The sequence below is a fragment of the Cladophialophora yegresii genome (genome assembly GCF_000585515.1).
Source record: "Cladophialophora yegresii CBS 114405 chromosome Unknown aczIN-supercont1.3, whole genome shotgun sequence".
In the NCBI taxonomy this organism is placed as follows: Eukaryota; Fungi; Ascomycota; class Eurotiomycetes; order Chaetothyriales; family Herpotrichiellaceae; genus Cladophialophora; species Cladophialophora yegresii.
The window spans coordinates 335,060-353,514 of record NW_006913047.1 but is presented as its reverse complement, the minus strand read 5'-3'; the positions used below and the strand labels follow the sequence as shown (position 1 = coordinate 353,514).

The following is an 18,455-nucleotide window of genomic DNA, read 5'->3' as shown; positions in this document are numbered from 1 at the left end:
GTTCAATGTAGCGCTTCAACGTGATAATGGAAGAGCCTGCATGCAGCAGATGCACAACACATCGTTATCGACCTTGGGTAAAGCCCTCATGGTGTGCATGAACTATTGAGGTCGAGCCGCTCGGATTGCGGGATGAGGACAGAAGGCACATGCATTGACCGAGGAAGTCAGCGTCAACAAGCACGTAGTATTTCATTCTGACCAAAGAGTGCATCAATGCGGTACCACAGAATGAGTTTCCTCCAAGGTCATTGGAACAGCGTCAACCTCGTCTGTACATAGCCGCTGCGGCCCATGCCGACCATCCTGGCGGGGCGTGACTGTATAGAGTCAATTTGTTACACAACCGACAACGTGCCTGCCCACCAAAAGCAAACTAGACTTTCCCTCGGCCTCAAGACTGCGGGAAGAGACGTATCTAGAACCACTCCTTGGCGAGCCAGCGGTTGAAGAACTCCAGGCTGGCTTCGGGTTGGTCGAGAGGCACCATGTGACCACCTGCATGGATTCTCATGAATGTGAAGTTTCCATGAGACTTGACTTCACCGATCTTCCGCCCGTTGCCGTCCAAGCGAAGGTCCTCCATTTCGACCGCGGCAAATTTCTGGTGATCGGGATACTCAAGCGCCTCTGCCCATGCCTTGTTGCCGAGCCAGTTGCAAATGAAGTCTGCATCACCAGCGTAGATAAGCACCGGAATCTTTTCGATGATGCCTGGAACCAATCGATGGAAAGGCTGCATCCAGTCACCCTGGAACAGGAAGTTGCGGTTGATATCGAAGTTGCAGGAATCGTAGCCGTCCACCTCCACGCCAAGAGCGTTCATCACCGACTTCTGGTTGAGCCATTTGCTGATCCAGCCCAGCTCGGGATAGCACAGGTTGCTGCTGTCCTTGCACTTGCCGCGCACATCGTACACGTTTTGGCCGGTACGCTGATACGGTGCAAGCAAGGCGTTGTTGCAATAGATGCTGGCTGGAACACACGACCACACACTCTCGCTGTTGTAGCAGTTTTCGATCAGGGACTGGCAGCGGGGAAGCGCATTGTCCATGGCCTGGCAGGATTGTGGGTCAAGGACGGCTGGCCAGCCACCATCACCGCAAGCCATGGGTCGGTAATACTCGTATTGGGTGTATCCATCGGTAAGACCGTTGCCAATCAAGACTGACTTGAGGTTGATATTGCTCTTTTTGTGGGATAGGATCTCCGATGTGAAAACTGGGATGTAGTGTCCAGCATAGGACTCTCCGGCAATGTGGAAATCTTGCTTCGCATACTCCGGGAACTGCTCAAAGAAGAGGGTAAGCAGGGCATAAACGTCCTTACCAGCAGCCACCGTGTTGGAGACGCTGGAGCTGGAATACGAATATCCGACATTGACTGGCTGATCCAAGAATATGACGCTGGCATTGTCATTCCAAGAGTACGGGTTGGGGACGAGCTGAAGCTTCTCGTTGATACGCGAAGGACCCAGCTCGAGGAAGAGGCCAGTCAGCGAAGAGCAGCCAGGACCTCCATTGAGCCACAAGACGACCGGGTCATTCTTCGGATCATTCCTTGACTCGAAGAACCAGTAAAACAAGTGTTTGTCGTTCTCGTTGTCATCCAGATAACCCGAGTATTGCTTGACATCAGGGTCCACACCTAACTCGCTGGGATCAACCTTCTTGACGCGGAGATCGTATGTGTCCAGCTTCCCGTCGAGGTAGCGCTCTTGCTCGCCGTTGGCGTTTTCCAGCCAAAGACCTTGGACGCCTTTGCCACGGACAATGTGATCCCATTCACGGTCTGGGCGACGAGTGTGCTTCTTCGGCAGAGAGAAAAAGCTAGCGGCGCTCATATCTTCGGGATACAGTGCGGCGACCTCATCCCAAGTTGCGGCGGCTTCCTCTGTGAGACCTCGAAGGGCATCTTTCAGATGATGAAATTGGCTATCGAGGATGTTTTTGGCTTCAGCAGGGAAGGACTTCGGAAGCTGCAAAGGCTGCTGTTGGGGGGCAATCGCAGCGGTGGCGACTCCCGCCAACAGAGCGGCGCTGAGAGCTCTCATGGTAAAATTTGAGGTTCGATCGGACGACTTCGTGTACCTGACCAGTCAAGGCGGCAGCGAATGTCGATATCGTTGTCAGATAAACGGGATATCCCAACGAAGATAAGCAATTCGTTGGGCTTCAAGCCAACGAGGATTGCGAAGAGATAGTTGCAGGAGATATATAGTGATAGAAGAACGGGATGAGAAGGTCGAGAAAGGGAAGATAAGCTGAAGCTCGAGACTGCGACTCGTAATGTAGCAGCCTGTGGTGCCTGGTTAACAGGACAACACATGGCCCGGTCTCGAGACCGATTAGTGACGTGCCTCAATGGCCCACGTGATACAGTCAGCCACCCTCTGCCCCAGCCACGGTCCAGCCCAGCCAGGAAGCTAAGCCGAATCCCGGTCCTCCAAATCTCTTGGCGCCCACTAAGCTGCGAGCCTCAATTTTCATCGATTGGCACTATCGTGCGACGGACAAACTTCACCCTTCGACGACACGCTCAACGAGGGAATCGCCCATCATGTCTCTCGTCTCCGGGGAGAAGTCGAACTTCCAGTTCATCTTGCGATTGTTGAACACCGTTCGTGGCTTTCGCTCCTCGTGGCGCGGTGCATGCTAACGAAAGGCCTATAGAACGTCGATGGCAAGCAGAAGATCATGTACGCCTTGACCCGAATCAAGGGTGTCGGTCGCCGCTACTCCAACCTTGTCTGCAAGAAAGCCGATGTCGACTTGAACAAGCGGTACGTCTACGGTCTCACGATTTCAAAGCCAAAGAGAAGGGTCTAATTCGAGATTGTAGCGCCGGTGAAATCACCTCGGAAGAACTCGAGCGAATTGTCACCATCATCCAGAATCCCACACAATACAAGATCCCTTCGTGGTTCCTCAACAGACAACGCGATATCGTCGATGGCAAAGATTCCCAGGTTCTAGCAAACGGCATGGAAAGCAAGCTGCGTGAGGATTTGGAGCGTCTCAAGAAGATCCGTGCTCATCGTGGTCTCCGTCACTATTGGGGTCTCCGCGTCAGAGGTCAACATTCCAAGACAACTGGCAGAAGAGGTCGCACTGTCGGTGTCAGCAAGAAGAAGGGTTAAGCGATCTACCTTTTGCATGGTGCTGATATGGCGTGGATGGAAGGGCCGGTCTCAAAGAACCAGCAATACAAACTGGTTGCATCGGATATCCTTTTCCGAATGAGCACCAGTAGAGCAGAATCGGCATGGCTGGAGTTTCACAGCTGATGCAACGTTAACACAAGTGCCTAACCTAACTGCGACGGGCATGTGTCTTTGAGGCTATGGAATACCACCAGTTCAATGTATCACGGCAGCTCTTTTCTTCCCTCGCCTTGTGAGTGGTTCCCGGTTCTTGTTTTGAGACTGCCCTTCATGTTGTGCGAGGTAGTGGTGATGGGCCCATGTAGGACAGGCCAAAGGAGGTTCCGGAGTAAGTGGCAGGCTTATCCACATTTCAGGGCCATAGCAACTTCCTGTACTTTGTCTGCGCCTCGTCAAAACAAAACCGCCCGTTTATCGTCTTAAACCTCGCTGCGAGCTGACTATGCACGGTATTGATCCTCGCGAGCAACGCGCTACTCTACGCACATGTTCGGTCGCAGTTGGAGATTACATTTCACAGGTTGGGTACATGGAATGCCTCCTACAAGCTACACCTCTCATGCGTTAGTCTTGTGCCTTGCAGCTTCGGCGAAGTTCCTTGTTGAAGTCCCAGCCACCGCCATCTCCGGTCGCATGATGTCCCCGCCAGGCAGCTCCTACATTGTAGAGCCTACAGTATGGCACCGCCTGCTGGTGATGCAGGTTTCCGATTCAAGAGGGGCTTTGATTAGTCGGGTCCAGAATTCCAGTCTTGGTATTGGTACCTCCATGTTTCCTAGGCTACCGTGCGCTGGTTTTGTGTAACGCAGGAGGTTATTTCTAGCATCCAGACAAGAAATTTCCGAGAGCATGGCACCAACAACCCCATACTTGCGAGCAGGACCAGACAAGCGGTGGGCTGATATGGCATCATACGCTACTGGACGTGAGGGACAGGGTGGTGCTTGCCATCAACCCCCCGAGAAGATCTAGCACGGAAGAGCTATATTTCGAAGAGGACTGACCATGACTGCAGTGTTTCAGTTACAGCTCCCCTCGGTAGAGTTCTGAAAAGACACCGTGCAGACTGGGCGGTGTTGGCCACACGTCATCTTTTTCTGTACAGCACATGAATGGAAAAAGAACGCACAAAGCTGGATTGTTGGTGTCTGTACACTTCCAGAAAGCACAGGCGGACTCAAAGACCGTCGGGAAGAGAATGCAGAGGTGGTTTTAAAGGCCGCGTGGTCAAGAACGTAGGCCTATAGGTGAGGTATAAGACTTCATCTTCTACTCATTTCAGTCATTCCCTCCTTTCTTCCTTCCTTCCTCCTCACCTCACTTTGCTTTACCATCTTCAAGCCACAATAGGTCGCTAGCACAACAGCAACCTCGCCTCAGACAAACACAATCATGGCCTTCCTCTTCACTTCGCTCACCCTGATTGCTGTCCTCCTCATGCGCACAACACTGGCATTTTCTGGGAATTTCGAGCTCACCAACCTCGTCGTCTCATCGCCCTTCCAAGCAGATCCCTACTCGATCGAGAGCACCTATGTTGAATGTGAGTGCGTCCGGGCCTCTCATTGACGTTAGGGGATACAAGCTGACTTCACTGGCATCAGTCGACTTCTGTGACCAAGACACGCCTGAAGTCGGGTCCACACACTGCGGAGTTCAATGGGCCGTTGGGTTGAGCCCACCCAAAACCAGCCCCAACACCTGCGACAACACCAGCTTCAGCGTCACCGTCACGTCGTGGTTCGGTGTGGCCAATCTCACCTTGCAACTGGGTCACCAATATATCGACGACAGGTCCGCTGCCCACATCTGACTTTGTCCTGGGGCCGTGCAAACTGACTCTTGACACAGCGTAGGCAAGGCCCCGTACAATGTCCTCAGCAAGTACGCCAACTTCAACCTCACCTACCCGCACACCCCATTCTACGAGTGTGACATGGCCATCGCCGAATGCAAGGGCTGCGACGGAGAGACCATTTTCGCCAATGTCACCTCCGCAGTCGCTTGAGATGTCGGATCCGCTCCAGAGCTCAAACTGTCATGAAGAACGCACCACGATGTCACGAGTCACGAGGTCCGGGAAGAAAAGAGAAGTCGTTGATAAGACTGCAGGCAATTATGGGTGGCACATAGACACCGTGCAAAAGCTAGCAGCGGGATTAATGCATGATGGAGGGGAGGAGAATAGAGTTCGACGAACGTATCCTGTAGCGTTTGGCATGTTCGGACAAAACGCGGGGTGTAGGGATGAGTCGAGACACCTCTGTCACAAAGAGTTATGATAGGTAGTCGTGTCGAAATACCAACAGCTAGAGGATCGGATGTATGGAAAGTCAAAAACCGTGGACTACCTACCTACCTAGGTAGTCAGTCAGCCGAACTCTTCTCGTCTATTCCAGTCTTTCTTTGGTCCCTATCAAGCCGAATTTGTCGTTGAATCAGTGAGTGAAATGCGAGGAACTCCCGAGCCACAACTCCGTAGGTAGGTAGAACACAGTTGTTGCGGACGCGTATCAGTGCCACGAGTGCATAGAGCAGCAACTGCGACTGTACTCCCGCTGGGTACAAGCTGTGAATGCAGAACTACGAGGGAGGAGGACACCGGGGGGTATAGAGTTAAAAAGGTCATCGACTTCCAACCACGGCGCTTCGTCGAGCCGGGCAGCTCCAAGCTCGACTCCCTCCTTCTCCTCAACGTAGGCAAAGCTGGCAATCGAAAAGGATTCACTCTCCTCAACATTGACAATCTGGCATTGATTGAAAAGAGTCCGTTCAACTGGACCGCTTCGCTTGTGACCACGAACGATGACTTGCTAGCCTGAGGTGGCTGCTTGCCTTCCTTCCTGCCATTACACAAGTACACAGTAATTAACTCACTGCACCCCTCGGTCTCCCCAATGCTGCCGCTGCCGCTGCCGCTGCCGCGGTGATCGACTGTTCCTCACTCACGCCTGCTTCTCGGCCCTGCCCATCTCGATATCGGTCCTTGGCCAGAAATGGCTGAGGTCGCCCACGGGCAATTTGATCGCGAGGCGCATCTCCGCGGCCATCATCACAAACGTCATGTACCAGCCCAGACAGGCGACGATGAAGAGTAACGCCCCGCCAGCCTACGTGGCCAGAAGCGGTTAGCCAAGGAATCGATACAGACGCAGAAAGTAGCGTACGCGCACACGCACACGCACGCATCCATCCCCGAAAGCCCGGCCCCTGGGGTTCGACCTTAAACAACAGGAGAAAAGGTATGAACTCACCTTTTGCAGATTCGCGGCCTGTGCGTAATCGCCCGTGCTGACCTTCCAGTACGCGCCCGCGAGCACCCACGCGCCCAAAGTCACAAAGAGGAAGATACCCGCGAAGATGGCGTTGGTCTTGAGCGTGAAGATGAAAAAGGTGAACAGCGCGAAGCCCCACACGATGAGATACAGCGCGACTACGGCGTTGAATTCCTTGGTGGCCGCGCCGGCGACGGCGTCGGTGCCGCTTGTGGAGTACGGCGCCGCGAGGCCCAACGTGGGCAGCTGGAGCAGGCCGAAGGAGAGCCAGAAGACGGAGAAGAGGCCGCATACCATCTGCCGATTGAAGTAAGGTAAGCACTCCGGCCGGGTATCATGTTGAGGAGCGCGGTGTGTTTTGGAACTTACCATGGAGAAGAAGTTGCCCATGATCCACTCGAAGATGGTGGTTAAAACAAGCAAGAGGGGACCGACGAAGAAGAAGATGCCACTGGAGAGCGTGAGAAGGCGTTAGCGTGCCTGTAATCGTACTCGTGCCGATACTTGCGGGTTGGACGATAGAGAATCATCACTCCATCCATCACACGCATTTGATGCGAAAAGGGTGCTAAACATACACGACAGGGGATAGGCCACTCGCACCGCCCCAGCCCATCATGACCATTGAGAAGGTGAATGTCGAGATGACGAAACTAGAGCATGATAGTTAGTACTTTCTGGAGTCCCTTCTTGAGTCTAGGAGTTCGGAAGCACAAGCCAACGGAAACATACCCGACGAAACCCAGAGGCGTGGGATTGGCAAATCGCCTAATGTTGTCACCGGCATGGGGAGTCTTGGGCGTGAGATAGAGCTGTCAGGGGGTTAGCATGTTTGGACGTGTTAGTCAGTGACTGGGACGACACGCCGCGTTGTGGTCGTCCAGCCACAGGTGTCATGCGTATGAGCGCACCTTTTCGAAGAGCTCTGGACTCATTGACACGGCGCCGGAGGAAATGGTTTGCGTCAACCTTGGCTTCTCATAGTCTCCTTCGATGATGTCCCTGTCCGTGGAGGTCGGTGTATGTTCAAGGTGCGCCATCTTGAGCGTGTACGACGACTTCGTATTGCTGTTTTTTCAGAGTAGAGAAGAGCAGTGCAGAGCAAAAGCGAAGAATGACCAGCACTGAAGGAAGGGAGCGGGAAGAAGTTTGGAGCTTGCACGAAGGCACTCGACCAGCTATATCAGCAAAGCGCGATCGATCGATCAGGCGAGGTCATGACAGCTCAGGTTGCGGCTCACTGCGGATTCGCTCCTCGCTACTTGCGCGCCATGTCCTTCGAACCCTCCCAGAGCGCGCCAGGACTGATGCGAACGTGGGCCCAGACAGGAAGCAAGAGGTCCTAGACTTAGCAACAACTAGCTAGCCAACACCCTGGGGTTGCGAGAGGAGGCCAGTCACAGCGACAGGCCAGTGGTGGATTACTGACCCCCATTATGCAACAGGCATGGCATCCTTTGGTGCCAAATGCATCCGGGGTAGTTGTGCATCGGTCACAAAAATAAGTCCATTTACTCCGTACTGTGCTGGCGGAGAATGGGCTCGACCGTCGCGTGGCTTGAGAAACCAGGGTGAAAAGTCCTGGACAAGACAAGGTACTTGCGAGGGGGCTGCATCGAGACAGAAGGCAGCGCCAATGGTAGAAAGGCACGGCGTGCTGTGACTGTTCGAAATCGATCCTCAGGGACGAATAGACCAGCATGTCGGTTGTCCAGGATCGGCTTGGTAGACGGCGCCAGGAGTCTTTCGGGCGTAATGGTGGCTTGTCAGCAACACAGCGCCGGCACCACCAGCGCAACACGTCGACTGGAAACTGCAGGCCATGTGCATGTCCAACACTTCCAACACTTCCCTTTGAGATAATGTGGAGTATGGGAGCTGGATGAAAGGAAGCCAGTCACCATAGTCCATCCTACGGGTGGCATCGAATACGAAGCACCAATCTTCGAAAATGTCCATGGCGGAAATGCCCAGTAAACCTTCCCCGCAGAATTGAAAGCATCAGCTGAACGTGGAGGCTGGGGTTGGTCGCTGGAGCCGGCGGAGGATCCTTGACAAGTGGAATTGGATGAATGTACGGAGTATGTAAATGGGGCCACAATAAGCCACAAGCTCCCTCCATTCGCTGGCCGAAGCACCGGTCGTCTCGAGGCGGTCGAAGCGAAGTCATTCTGATCGGGTGACCGGGTGATGTGCCTGATCTGGCCGTTGATGATGCTTTCCAGGTCCACTCATGCCGCGGCCTTGCATGTTACCGAAGAGAGAAGACGACAAGATTTGTGTTCCATACGAAGACTTTGATGGGTGGACGTGCTGGCAAAGTTCGTCCACCAACGCTTTCTCTGGAGCGGCCGTGGGGCGTTTCTGCAGACGATCAGGGCTAATTGCACGCCGTTGCTTCGGGAAGCATTCTCCGTTGGCTAGCGTCTCCGTGGAGCAGGGCTTCCAAGACATCGTGGCGGCGAGGGAGATGGAAAAGTGGACTTGCGTTGATGGGCTATAAGAGCTGAAGGACCGCGAAAGAATCACCCTTTTATAACATCTAGGTAAAGCAGCTACTGGCTAGAGTTAGAGGCAAGAGCGACAGTACCTGGTAATCTATACGGACAAGAACAAAGTCGGATGATCTATCATGTCTCGCTGCCGCCTGCTGTACATCAAAGCCTTTGTGGTGCTTGTTCTATGAAGGGATGGCTTTTTATCTTCCTAACCCACTTGACCGAAGTTCCGGTTTATAGCAGACTCCATGACCTAGGCATTTCCCGCTTGCGACATCGAGTCTACATGACTCTGCCTAGACCCCAGTCTCGCGAGACAGGTAACGTGGCTGCTCGTCTAGCCCTTGGAGACCGCGAACGGTCAGAGGATACGGGGCTGAGTAACCCTGATGAGGAAGCAACATTTTCTTTGAATCGCTGCCCTTGGCCTTGAAGTATTTCCTTGGTATCAGAGGCGAGCATCGGTGGAAATGGGTTTCGGCCGGGCTCCGGCGTTCGTGGCGGCGACGGGTTCGGCGTCTGTGTCGGTTCCGATCCTGTGACGAGACTGGGAATTCCATCAGCTGAAGATTCGGGAGTCAACGCTCTCAAATTTCCCGGTAAACCGACACGGCCCCGTGTTTCATTTTCGACCACGACAGATATTGACAGATCGACACTCTGGCGTCTGTCCAAGGCGGCCATTACAGGTATCTCGACTTGCTCGTGCCGTTTGGCATATACTTCCGCCAGCTTTTTGGCGGCATGTCTGAACTCTGTAAGGACTGCTGGGCCTTGCAGGTAGGCTTGTGTTCTTTCCTCGATGATCCCGGTGCCGTCGACGCCCGATGCAGCCCGCCAGTCGTCCAGCTGAATGTCATGGATTCCTGTATCGGCACTGAATCGTTTGAAGAAGAGCTGATCAGGATGGTCCTCAGATAGGTAACGCAGCTGTTCGGCTGGCTGCTCGGAGTCTGTTGCCATCTTCACCAGATCAGAGACCAGGCCCATTGCTTTGAGGAGACCGTTGGGCAGAAGTCTCGTCCACCAAGGTCGCTGTTGCAGCCGGCTTACGTTCGCGTCGGCAGGGACACTGCCCGTGCCAAGACTGATCATAATAAGCTGTCGGTTCGTCGTGACATCGTGGTTTCGGTGATAGTGAACTTGGCTTTCCCACGAAGGGTTGTTAGTCAAGCCGAAGCCGCCGTCCACAAAACTGAGGGTCTCGATCCTCATCTCGTTGAACTACAACTATTCATTAGCGCGTGCGTTCATTGGCAGGGCGATAGCAATGACTTGTTCAATGACTTCGCGGTCTTTCAGCGGACTAGGAGACTCACATATGACGGAGCTGCGCTGGTAGCACGTGCGGCATGCCGCAGTTCGATATCGCACTTCAACATGTGTTGTTGATATGGGCCCCGGCATTCTTGAGTGCAGAAGAAAACGGAATGAGGCTGTTGCGCTTCGTGGCAGAGAACCGTCCTTTCAAACTGTCAGCTTCCCTACCGAACGGATCTCAAGAATGGTTCCGACATACCCTCTCATGCTGTTCTGTCTCCGACCGGATCGCATCATCAGGGTGATTGGCTGGTCTCTGGATCTCAATAGATTCTCGACCGCTTCTTGAAGCCATTTCCCCGAGTACTTGGACCAGTCGGATCCGAACACTCTCTTCAGCAGCGGACGGCTTTGCAAGAAGACATGCCAAAACGGCTCCTTGTACTGTTGGATGCATTCTTCTATAGACATGTCCAGTTTAACCATCATAAGGACGATTAGCCTGCCCTCGAATTAGCTCGTGCAATTCGCTGAGGGAAGTCAGCTTGCCCGCCAGTACTTGTGCCAGTGGCAACGTCAAACACATCTTGGGGTTTGATAGTGGCATGGTCCCTTGGTATTACTCCGGCGTCGATGAGTTCCTCAGTGACAAGAACCAATAGCAGCTGAAGTATTAGGAGAGAGGAAAGTCCGCGAACACCACCACCATCTAGCTGAGCCGTTAACTTGACTTGGGCTCCCGCAGAGTTGAAATCCGTACCGAGACAAACCTTCGCAACGGGCCGTAGTCTTTCGCCATTCGGCGGCTTGACGGACGCGCCAGCAGACATGGCGTGCCTTGGCCGCTGGTATGGCTGAACAGCAGATATGCCGATGATTAGGGTTCAGGTGTGCCAGGTTGAAGGTTCAAGTAACTTTTCATGATCGTCAAGGAGCACTCCATAACAACAAAGAAGATGCGGATCTTAAAGCAGAACAGCTGCTCAACAATGACCACGTCATGTGGTGGCATCTGAGCCATTGCGGTGCATTTCGACGTTTCTGACATAAGGGAAATTCGAATGGCACAGCATCCCCAGCAGGCCGCCGCAAGAGAGAATCTGAAGACCTACGAAAGTTCCAGCAGCCTTGCCTCACTTCACACAAATCTCAATACCAAGACGGCATCGTATACCACTGAGTCATTCAATTGGATCATGAGGCAGACTTCAGGCGGCCTGGTGTGTGATAGGTGAGGCGGACGCTGAAGGCTACCGGTCTGCGCTAGAGTGTGGCGAAGCAAGGCTCAAGCGGCGGTGCACAACCTGACCGGTGAGATGGTTCGCTTCTGATTGCCCTCCAAGGCAACGAGAACCGCGGCATGTAATACAAACAGTCGTACGAATCGGACAGCAGATGTCTGGAATGGAAATGGACAGACGAGCACAGAGCTGGGCTGTTTGTGGTGGCAGTGAGAGGTGGTGGCACTCACTGCCTAGTGGGAAGTGATGTTCCTCAGCGACTTCAAATTCGGCCGATCAGACATGCGGCCGAGACATCTGCAAAAGAAAAGTGTCTTCTTTTTCGCTCGCAGCTGAATCTTCTGAGCACTTCCCACCTGGACGAATGAGCGAATCGAAGACAGAGGAAATGTATGCATCACGACCGCTCAAAATTCTCACCTTAGGTATGTTTCGAAGCTTGAAGGGGCATAGCTTCCAGTGCTCTTTGGTACAAAAACCTGACTTCGGCCAGATGGTGGTGGACTCCAAGCGCTGGCCACATTGAGCAGCCTGAATGCTGTTTGCAGGGCCATAGCCAAACAGCACGGCGCAGATCGACCTCCAGCACCACGCGAGTTATTCGACATCATCGCTGGTGTCGGTACTGGCGGGTGAGTGACCGAAAAGTTAGCTCCTCAATTGACGGCTGACAAGATTCCAGATGGATTGCACTTCTCCTGGGGCGATACCGGCTTGACATAGCAACATGCACTGCGATATACATGGAGCTTGCAACAAAAGGAGGACCCCGACCCGGACAACGCGTATCCTGCGACGAGAAAGCGCTTGTTCAAATTGGATCAAGATCGACTTCTCCAGGTGGTTGAGGAAGTCCTCCAGCGATACGGCCTGGATTCTGCTCTACTCCGAGGCGAAAATCGCACAACAAAGGAAAGGCCAAGATTCAATCAATGCAAATATGCGTGCGTGCTGTTCAAAAGTTAGTCGACGGATTCTGACACAGATAGATTTGCGGCCGGCGTGGTCCCCACCGAGGACGATCAATCTTCGAGATATGAGCTCTTCAGATCTTACCATGCGGGAGAGTCCCAAACCGACTTGGTGCTTCAAGGGCCAGAGCCAGCCGATTGTCGGATGCCAGAGGTCTTCGCGGCCACTGGCGCTGCGAAATTCTTCCTGAAACCGTACAAAATTGGAAACACGACGTTCTTCGATGAGACATTTCCACAGTCTCATCCCATCTCTTCCATTGCATTTGACGAAGCGAAACGTCTATATGGTCGAGAGGTCGAGATCTCGATCTTGCTGAACATTGGTCCCGGCATCCCGGCCGACAAGGATTGCCAGGAGCTTGATTTGATGGCTCTTGATCCGATAAGTCGTCTTGTGGGGAGGTTTACTTGGCCCTCCGGGAGGCGCCTCTCGCTCCGGCAGAGATTGTTGTCCATCGGGATGCCCCAGCCAACTTCCAAGAAGGACTCCGAACTCACGAGCCCAAGTGAGAAGGCGCTCAGGCTGGAGGACCGAAGGAGAGAAGATATTAAGGCTACGCCAGAGGAAACATACGGGTCTTCGGGAGCAGAGAGATACCATCATCTGGGGCCAGCATATTCTGCAGAGCAAGCTTCCCTGAATGATGTCCACGCTCTTCGTCTGCCGCGGGGAGACTTTGACGGTCTGAAGCAGCAAAGCATAGCTGAGGCAGAAGACATGGTCAGGAAGGTATGGGTCGACGCCGTGGCTTGAAGGTGCGTGAGGGAAGGTGCACAAAGGAGCAACAGCGATTGTTGGTGTCCTAGGCTCGAGTTACAACAGCTGAATCGAGTTGTATGATTGTGCTACTTACCACACGCTTATCAGACATCTGGGCTCAGAGTCGGAAGCTCATGCTAAAGGCTGCGCAGTAGGGCACACTTCCAATTGGTTATCGCTGGACCATGTGGCTGCTTGATGCTCGTGGATTAACATAGGTTTGGTGTCACAGGCAGCAGTTGCATTTGTTGGTTGTGGTTGCCCATCAGCAAGCTGTCGAAGCGAAAATCCGGATGGGAAGCAAGCTACCGCTAGCTACTGCATGAGGAACCAAGCAATGACAAGCTCGTTAGATCCCGTGCGTGAAGGGCAGCGCATTTGTGGATGGACGATGATCTTGATGTGTCAAGTGGTGCCTGATCGATGATCCAGTGAGAGGGACGATGATGGAAGGAAAAGTCTTGTTCCGTCCAACCTCTGAGGCAGATCTGTTGCCGCTTAGGTGGCCTTCGTGGGCCCTCACTGAAATGTTTAGGTGCCATCCTTGCAGGTGCGTACCCCTCGTCCGGCTCGCCTGTTATTTTGCGCACACCCCACCAACAGCCCATCCCAGGCTAACCATGATTGGATCCTGAGATGATCTCTCAGCAGCCGCTCATCCACTCATCAGCTCACCCTTTCACCTTCTCAGATCCGAGCACTCCTCTCCCAGAGCTTCGTCATGCACTGATCGTAACCTGGAATAATGAGAGCAGGAGTTCGCTGTTCACCCAATCATTATCTGTCAATCAATCGCATAGTAGCTCCAGCTTCGGCCGTCCTCAATTGAGCTGGCAGGTCTGGCAGAACAAAATCCTGCACAACTTCACTTGCTGATCCTTGACCATTCCCTCTTCACACAGCTGTCTAAAGGGTTGAATGTTGGTTGCACGCTGATTATACAGGTTCGCCCTCTCTGTGACCTCGTCTCTGTCACTCTTCCGTTCCAGTTTCATCTCACCTTCTCTTACCTCCAAACTTCGTTTTCTGTTGCAAGACTTCATCAGTCAACATGGTTCACCTAGCCCAAGTACGAAAGCCTCCAAGCAAGGACAGTGGGCAGACCGAGTTCGGAGCTCCCGGACGCCGGTCGTCTGTGGTGCCTGGCCTTGAGCACATCTCTCTTGAACCTCCTGCGGAAGATGAATTCTCCACGTCCGTCTATGGGTCGCGCTTCGCGGCCGAAGACCTTCCTGCACATGAGATGCCTGAAAAGGAGATGCCGAAGGAGATTGCATACCGCATGATCAAAGACGAGCTCAGTCTCGATGGTAACCCTATGCTGAAGTGAGTGTGCGAATTGGAAGCCTCTTGAACCATCTAACCGAGCTGGCGAATAGTTTGGCAAGCTTTGTCACGACCTTCATGGTAGGCATTCCTCACCAGTCGCACCTATATCGTTACGGACCGGTGATGGGCTGATAGATGTATTAGGAAGATGAAGCTGAGAAGCTCATGGCCGAGGCCTTCTCCAAGAATTTCATCGACTACGAAGAATACCCCCAATCTGCCGAGATCCAGAACCGTTGCGTTAACATGATCGCCCGTCTCTACAACGCCCCAGAGTCACAAGACGGGAAGAATGCGATGGGAACGTCCACTATCGGCTCCAGTGAGGCAATCATGCTAGCTGTCCTGGCCATGAAGAAGAGATGGGCGAACAAGCGCAAAGCGGCAGGAAAAGATTTCTCGAGACCCAACATTGTCATGAACAGTGCCGTCCAGGTGTGCTGGGAAAAGGCTGCCCGCTACTTCGACGTGGAGGAGAAATATGTCTACTGCACAGAAGACCGTTACGTCATTGACCCGGAAGAGGCAGTCAACCTGGTCGACGAGAACACCATCGGCATTTGCACCATTCTGGGCTTGACCTACACAGGCGAGTATGAAGATACCCAGATGATCAACGACTTGCTCGTGGAAAAGAACATCGACTGCCCAATCCATGTCGATGCAGCATCAGGTGGCTTCGTAGCTCCTTTTGTCAACCCAAATCTTGTCTGGGATTTCCGCCTGGAGAAGGTCGTCAGTATCAATGTCTCGGGTCACAAATACGGTCTTGTCTACCCTGGCGTGGGTTGGGTTATCTGGAGATCTCCAGACTTCCTCCCCAAGGAGCTCGTTTTCAACATCAACTACCTGGGTGCCGACCAAGCTTCCTTCACACTGAACTTCAGCAAAGGTGCCAGTCATGTCATTGCTCAGTACTACCAGATGATCAGACTGGGAAAGAGAGGCTATCGCAGCATCATGCTCAACCTCACCCGCACCTCCGACTACTTGGCTGCCCAACTCAGAGCCCTGGGCTTTATCCTCATGTCACCTGGTGGGGGTCGCTCCCTCCCGGTGGTTGCCTTCCGCCTGGATCCTGATAACGACCAGCTATTCGACGAGTTTGCCATTGCTCATCAGCTTCGAGAGCGTGGTTGGGTCGTGCCTGCTTATACCATGGCCCCCCACAGCGAAGGCCTCAAGTTGATGCGTGTGGTGGTCCGTGAAGACTTCAGCAAGCAACGCTGCGACGCTCTCGTAACTGACATCAAGATGGCGTTGCAGACGCTTGGTGATATGGACAAGAAGACCATGGAGCGCTACACCGAGTAGGTTCTCTATCCAAGCATACTTCACATACACAGCTACTGACTGATTTGATAGCCACGTCAAGAAAACTCACCACAGAACAGGCAAGGCCGGCAGCAATATGAAAAACTACAAGGATGAAAAGCATTCCCTGCAAGGCAAACACGGGAAGACTCATGCTATCTGTTAAGTTCTTCTGGTGCATTTGATAGAATGTCAGATCGATGCACTCCGCTCTGTAGCGTTGGCTACCTGGGTGTCCAGACCAGAGGGTACAGGACAGAAGTCACGGGAGCAAAAACAGTACAATGGGTTGCGTCTTGCGTCCTAGCTCTGACTGAAGGTGCTCATACTATGAGATGCACGTGTCACCAAAGTCAAACAGAGGTCATATGTAGACTCTGCCATCATGCTAGAGAAAGAACAAGCTTGGACCCATACTGTTCTCAAAGAAACTCTCATGTTTTGCCTAAAAGCATGCCACAATCATACCCTCGACCCAAGTTTCAGGCTAGATGCATAGTTTCGAAGTAGGTGGTCAGTGATTTCTGAACGACGGCGAACTGAGCAAGTTGCAGTAGGACTGAGGGGACTGTGACGGGCAGATTTACCGATATGACAACTCGCGTTATCCACGCACACGCCAATGTACCTAGTTGTGAATCCTCGAAGTATAGAGGGAGAAAGCTGAGTTGACGCCGAGCCCCAAAAGGGCCATATTCAATCCGCGTCTCGTATTCTATGACGCTTCCCTCCCCCACTCCGCAAACTTCCTCCTTACCTCCTTCACATGATCTACGATCCGACACAGATCGAGTCGGGTGTAGCCTCTGTTTGCATGACGCAACACCCAGAAACGTGACGGCTTGCAATCGTACCGCAGGTCATAGGTAGGAAGTCACCCGCAGTCAAGCGGCAGTGAACGGTTGGTTTCATCATATTGTGTCATTGTTGATGGGCAGATGCCCCTCGTCCAATATATTCCTCGCAGCCAGGGCTCACCACTCCTTCCCAACACTACACCTATCCATTTCACAACGAAGGTCACACAAGCAACCTGATTACCCACATAAAGACTTTTCGACGGTAAACGAAAAGAACCACCAAAATGACGCCCAACATCACCAAAGGTCAGACCGACACCTCGAAGTTCACCGGCGAGGGACCCGCAGGGAAGGACGCCCACCCGAACAAGAACCCCGTCCAGGAATATAACCCTGCGCCTGGCGCCAAAGTACGTCTAGAGCCACTCTCTTCGGCTATCTGGTGAAACCGTCGATTGACACCATGGACACCGCTGACACCGCAATCCACATACAGGCCCCGGCACTCAGCTCCGACGGCACGATCGGCAAGCAATTCACAGCAGAGTGAGTCCTCAGGTCCCCAGATCCCGGGACCTTGACCATGGTCTCAGCCCTTCACCCTCAACCTCTTTACTGACGATCGCCTCCCACAGCGGTTCCATCGGCAGCATACCCCAGAGCATTGGTGGCCCGTTCGACCAGAACGGAGTCATAGGCCATGCATTCAAGGAGGATGGCGCCATTGGCGGCACGATGAATAAAGTCCTTGGACATACACCTGGAGACAAGCCTACGAATGGTTGAGGGTAGGAGAGAGGGAGTACCTCTTGCTGAGGGAAGAATGAAGACTTCGGAGGACACCCTTTTTGTACAGACATGTCTTAACAGAGAAGAATCGGAATGAAAGAAACCCTTTGTGGCAGCTTATACTATCTTGTGTATACTTACCTTAGCGGCGACTTGTCCAAGCTACCGGACATGGTAATCAGATGTTCGTGGTGCTGACCGGTCCTCGCCTCGTGGTCTTTGTGTGAAGAATTTCTTGACTTACGGTACAAGACGTTGTTTTTCCTGCGACTGTCTCCGTGGAGAATCTGGCTGGCGTCGACTTCTCCTCGCGAACATGATGGTCCGAATCCCAGTGGACTGTGAGTGGGAGGGCAAGATACCTGATGTTCTCGGTATGGTACCAACCCAGAGAGTCATGAGGACCTCCACTGCACGGTATACACATCCACCACAGAACTTGGCCCTGAGGGCCCGTCTGCCCGTGTCAAGTTTGCGGTCCGAGTGGTAACTGGAGTTTGAGGCAGATGTATGCAATCTGTGAGTCTGCGCAGCGGTATATTCGTCGGGAGAAATGGACTGGTCCTTTCGGCCGGGTGTGGTTCGCGATATGATACGAGCATGCCATGAATCAAATGAATATCGACTGTATCTGCCAGACGCGGTGGTGTCGGCCATTGGACAAGGTTCCGCGGGACGAATATACCGCACAGGCAAGGCAGCACTCGCAGGACGAGAGCAATACAGTAACGCTGTGAGGGCTGCTGGCATGCACAAGGTAATTATACATCAGCCCAGGGTCTCGGAAGCGAAGAGGTGAGTTTGTTCACTGGCAAGTACATTATCCTATCCTATCCTATTCTATTCGGACTTGCCATGATAGCACTCGTCAATGAGGAATCCGACTTCCGAGTACTTTGTCCAATGTCGAATCCAGCTTCGAGATGTTTATTAGTAGCACATTTGCGGTTGTTCGGGACGAAATGCTCGACGTTGGTTTCGACGCTGCTCTCCCTGGCGGCATGTGTGTGTGTGTGTGTGTGTGTGTGTGTGTGTGTGTGTGTGTGTGTGTG

General features: G+C 53.1%; 8 protein-coding genes across 8 annotated transcripts; 5 read left to right on the top strand and 3 right to left on the bottom strand.

Annotated features, from left to right (window-relative positions):
* Window positions 1-418: 418 nt before the first annotated feature.
* On the bottom strand, window positions 419-2,053 carry A1O7_03823 (uncharacterized protein; the record flags this gene model as incomplete). Its single annotated transcript, XM_007757840.1, has 1 exon — window positions 419-2,053. One exon carries the CDS (start codon window positions 2,051-2,053, stop codon window positions 419-421), a length of 1,635 nt encoding a protein of 544 aa, XP_007756030.1.
* Window positions 2,054-2,559: 506 nt separating this feature from the next.
* A1O7_03822 (40S ribosomal protein S18) lies at window positions 2,560-3,139 on the top strand (the record flags this gene model as incomplete). Its single annotated transcript, XM_007757839.1, has 3 exons — window positions 2,560-2,619; window positions 2,673-2,782; window positions 2,842-3,139. The coding sequence occupies 3 exons, from the start codon at window positions 2,560-2,562 to the stop codon at window positions 3,137-3,139; spliced, it is 468 nt and encodes a 155-aa protein (XP_007756029.1).
* Window positions 3,140-4,555: 1,416 nt separating this feature from the next.
* Window positions 4,556-5,171, top strand: A1O7_03821 (uncharacterized protein; the record flags this gene model as incomplete). The annotated part of the gene is made up of 3 exons (XM_007757838.1): window positions 4,556-4,706; window positions 4,768-4,957; window positions 5,015-5,171. 3 exons carry the CDS (start codon window positions 4,556-4,558, stop codon window positions 5,169-5,171), a joined length of 498 nt encoding a protein of 165 aa, XP_007756028.1.
* A 937-nt stretch (window positions 5,172-6,108) lies between these two features.
* Window positions 6,109-7,478, bottom strand: A1O7_03820 (uncharacterized protein; the record flags this gene model as incomplete). The annotated part of the gene is made up of 6 exons (XM_007757837.1): window positions 6,109-6,273; window positions 6,418-6,735; window positions 6,808-6,889; window positions 7,017-7,091; window positions 7,171-7,250; window positions 7,350-7,478. 6 exons carry the CDS (start codon window positions 7,476-7,478, stop codon window positions 6,109-6,111), a joined length of 849 nt encoding a protein of 282 aa, XP_007756027.1.
* A 1,740-nt stretch (window positions 7,479-9,218) lies between these two features.
* On the bottom strand, window positions 9,219-10,667 carry A1O7_03819 (uncharacterized protein; the record flags this gene model as incomplete). Its single annotated transcript, XM_007757836.1, has 3 exons — window positions 9,219-10,160; window positions 10,256-10,400; window positions 10,456-10,667. 3 exons carry the CDS (start codon window positions 10,665-10,667, stop codon window positions 9,219-9,221), a joined length of 1,299 nt encoding a protein of 432 aa, XP_007756026.1.
* Window positions 10,668-12,164: 1,497 nt separating this feature from the next.
* A1O7_03818 (uncharacterized protein) lies at window positions 12,165-13,165 on the top strand (the record flags this gene model as incomplete). The annotated part of the gene is made up of 2 exons (XM_007757835.1): window positions 12,165-12,381; window positions 12,423-13,165. 2 exons carry the CDS (start codon window positions 12,165-12,167, stop codon window positions 13,163-13,165), a joined length of 960 nt encoding a protein of 319 aa, XP_007756025.1.
* A 1,057-nt stretch (window positions 13,166-14,222) lies between these two features.
* On the top strand, window positions 14,223-15,980 carry A1O7_03817 (glutamate decarboxylase; the record flags this gene model as incomplete). Its single annotated transcript, XM_007757834.1, has 4 exons — window positions 14,223-14,497; window positions 14,551-14,578; window positions 14,645-15,810; window positions 15,866-15,980. 4 exons carry the CDS (start codon window positions 14,223-14,225, stop codon window positions 15,978-15,980), a joined length of 1,584 nt encoding a protein of 527 aa, XP_007756024.1.
* A 918-nt stretch (window positions 15,981-16,898) lies between these two features.
* A1O7_03816 (uncharacterized protein) lies at window positions 16,899-17,400 on the top strand (the record flags this gene model as incomplete). Its single annotated transcript, XM_007757833.1, has 3 exons — window positions 16,899-17,024; window positions 17,111-17,160; window positions 17,250-17,400. 3 exons carry the CDS (start codon window positions 16,899-16,901, stop codon window positions 17,398-17,400), a joined length of 327 nt encoding a protein of 108 aa, XP_007756023.1.
* Window positions 17,401-18,455: the final 1,055 nt, after the last annotated feature.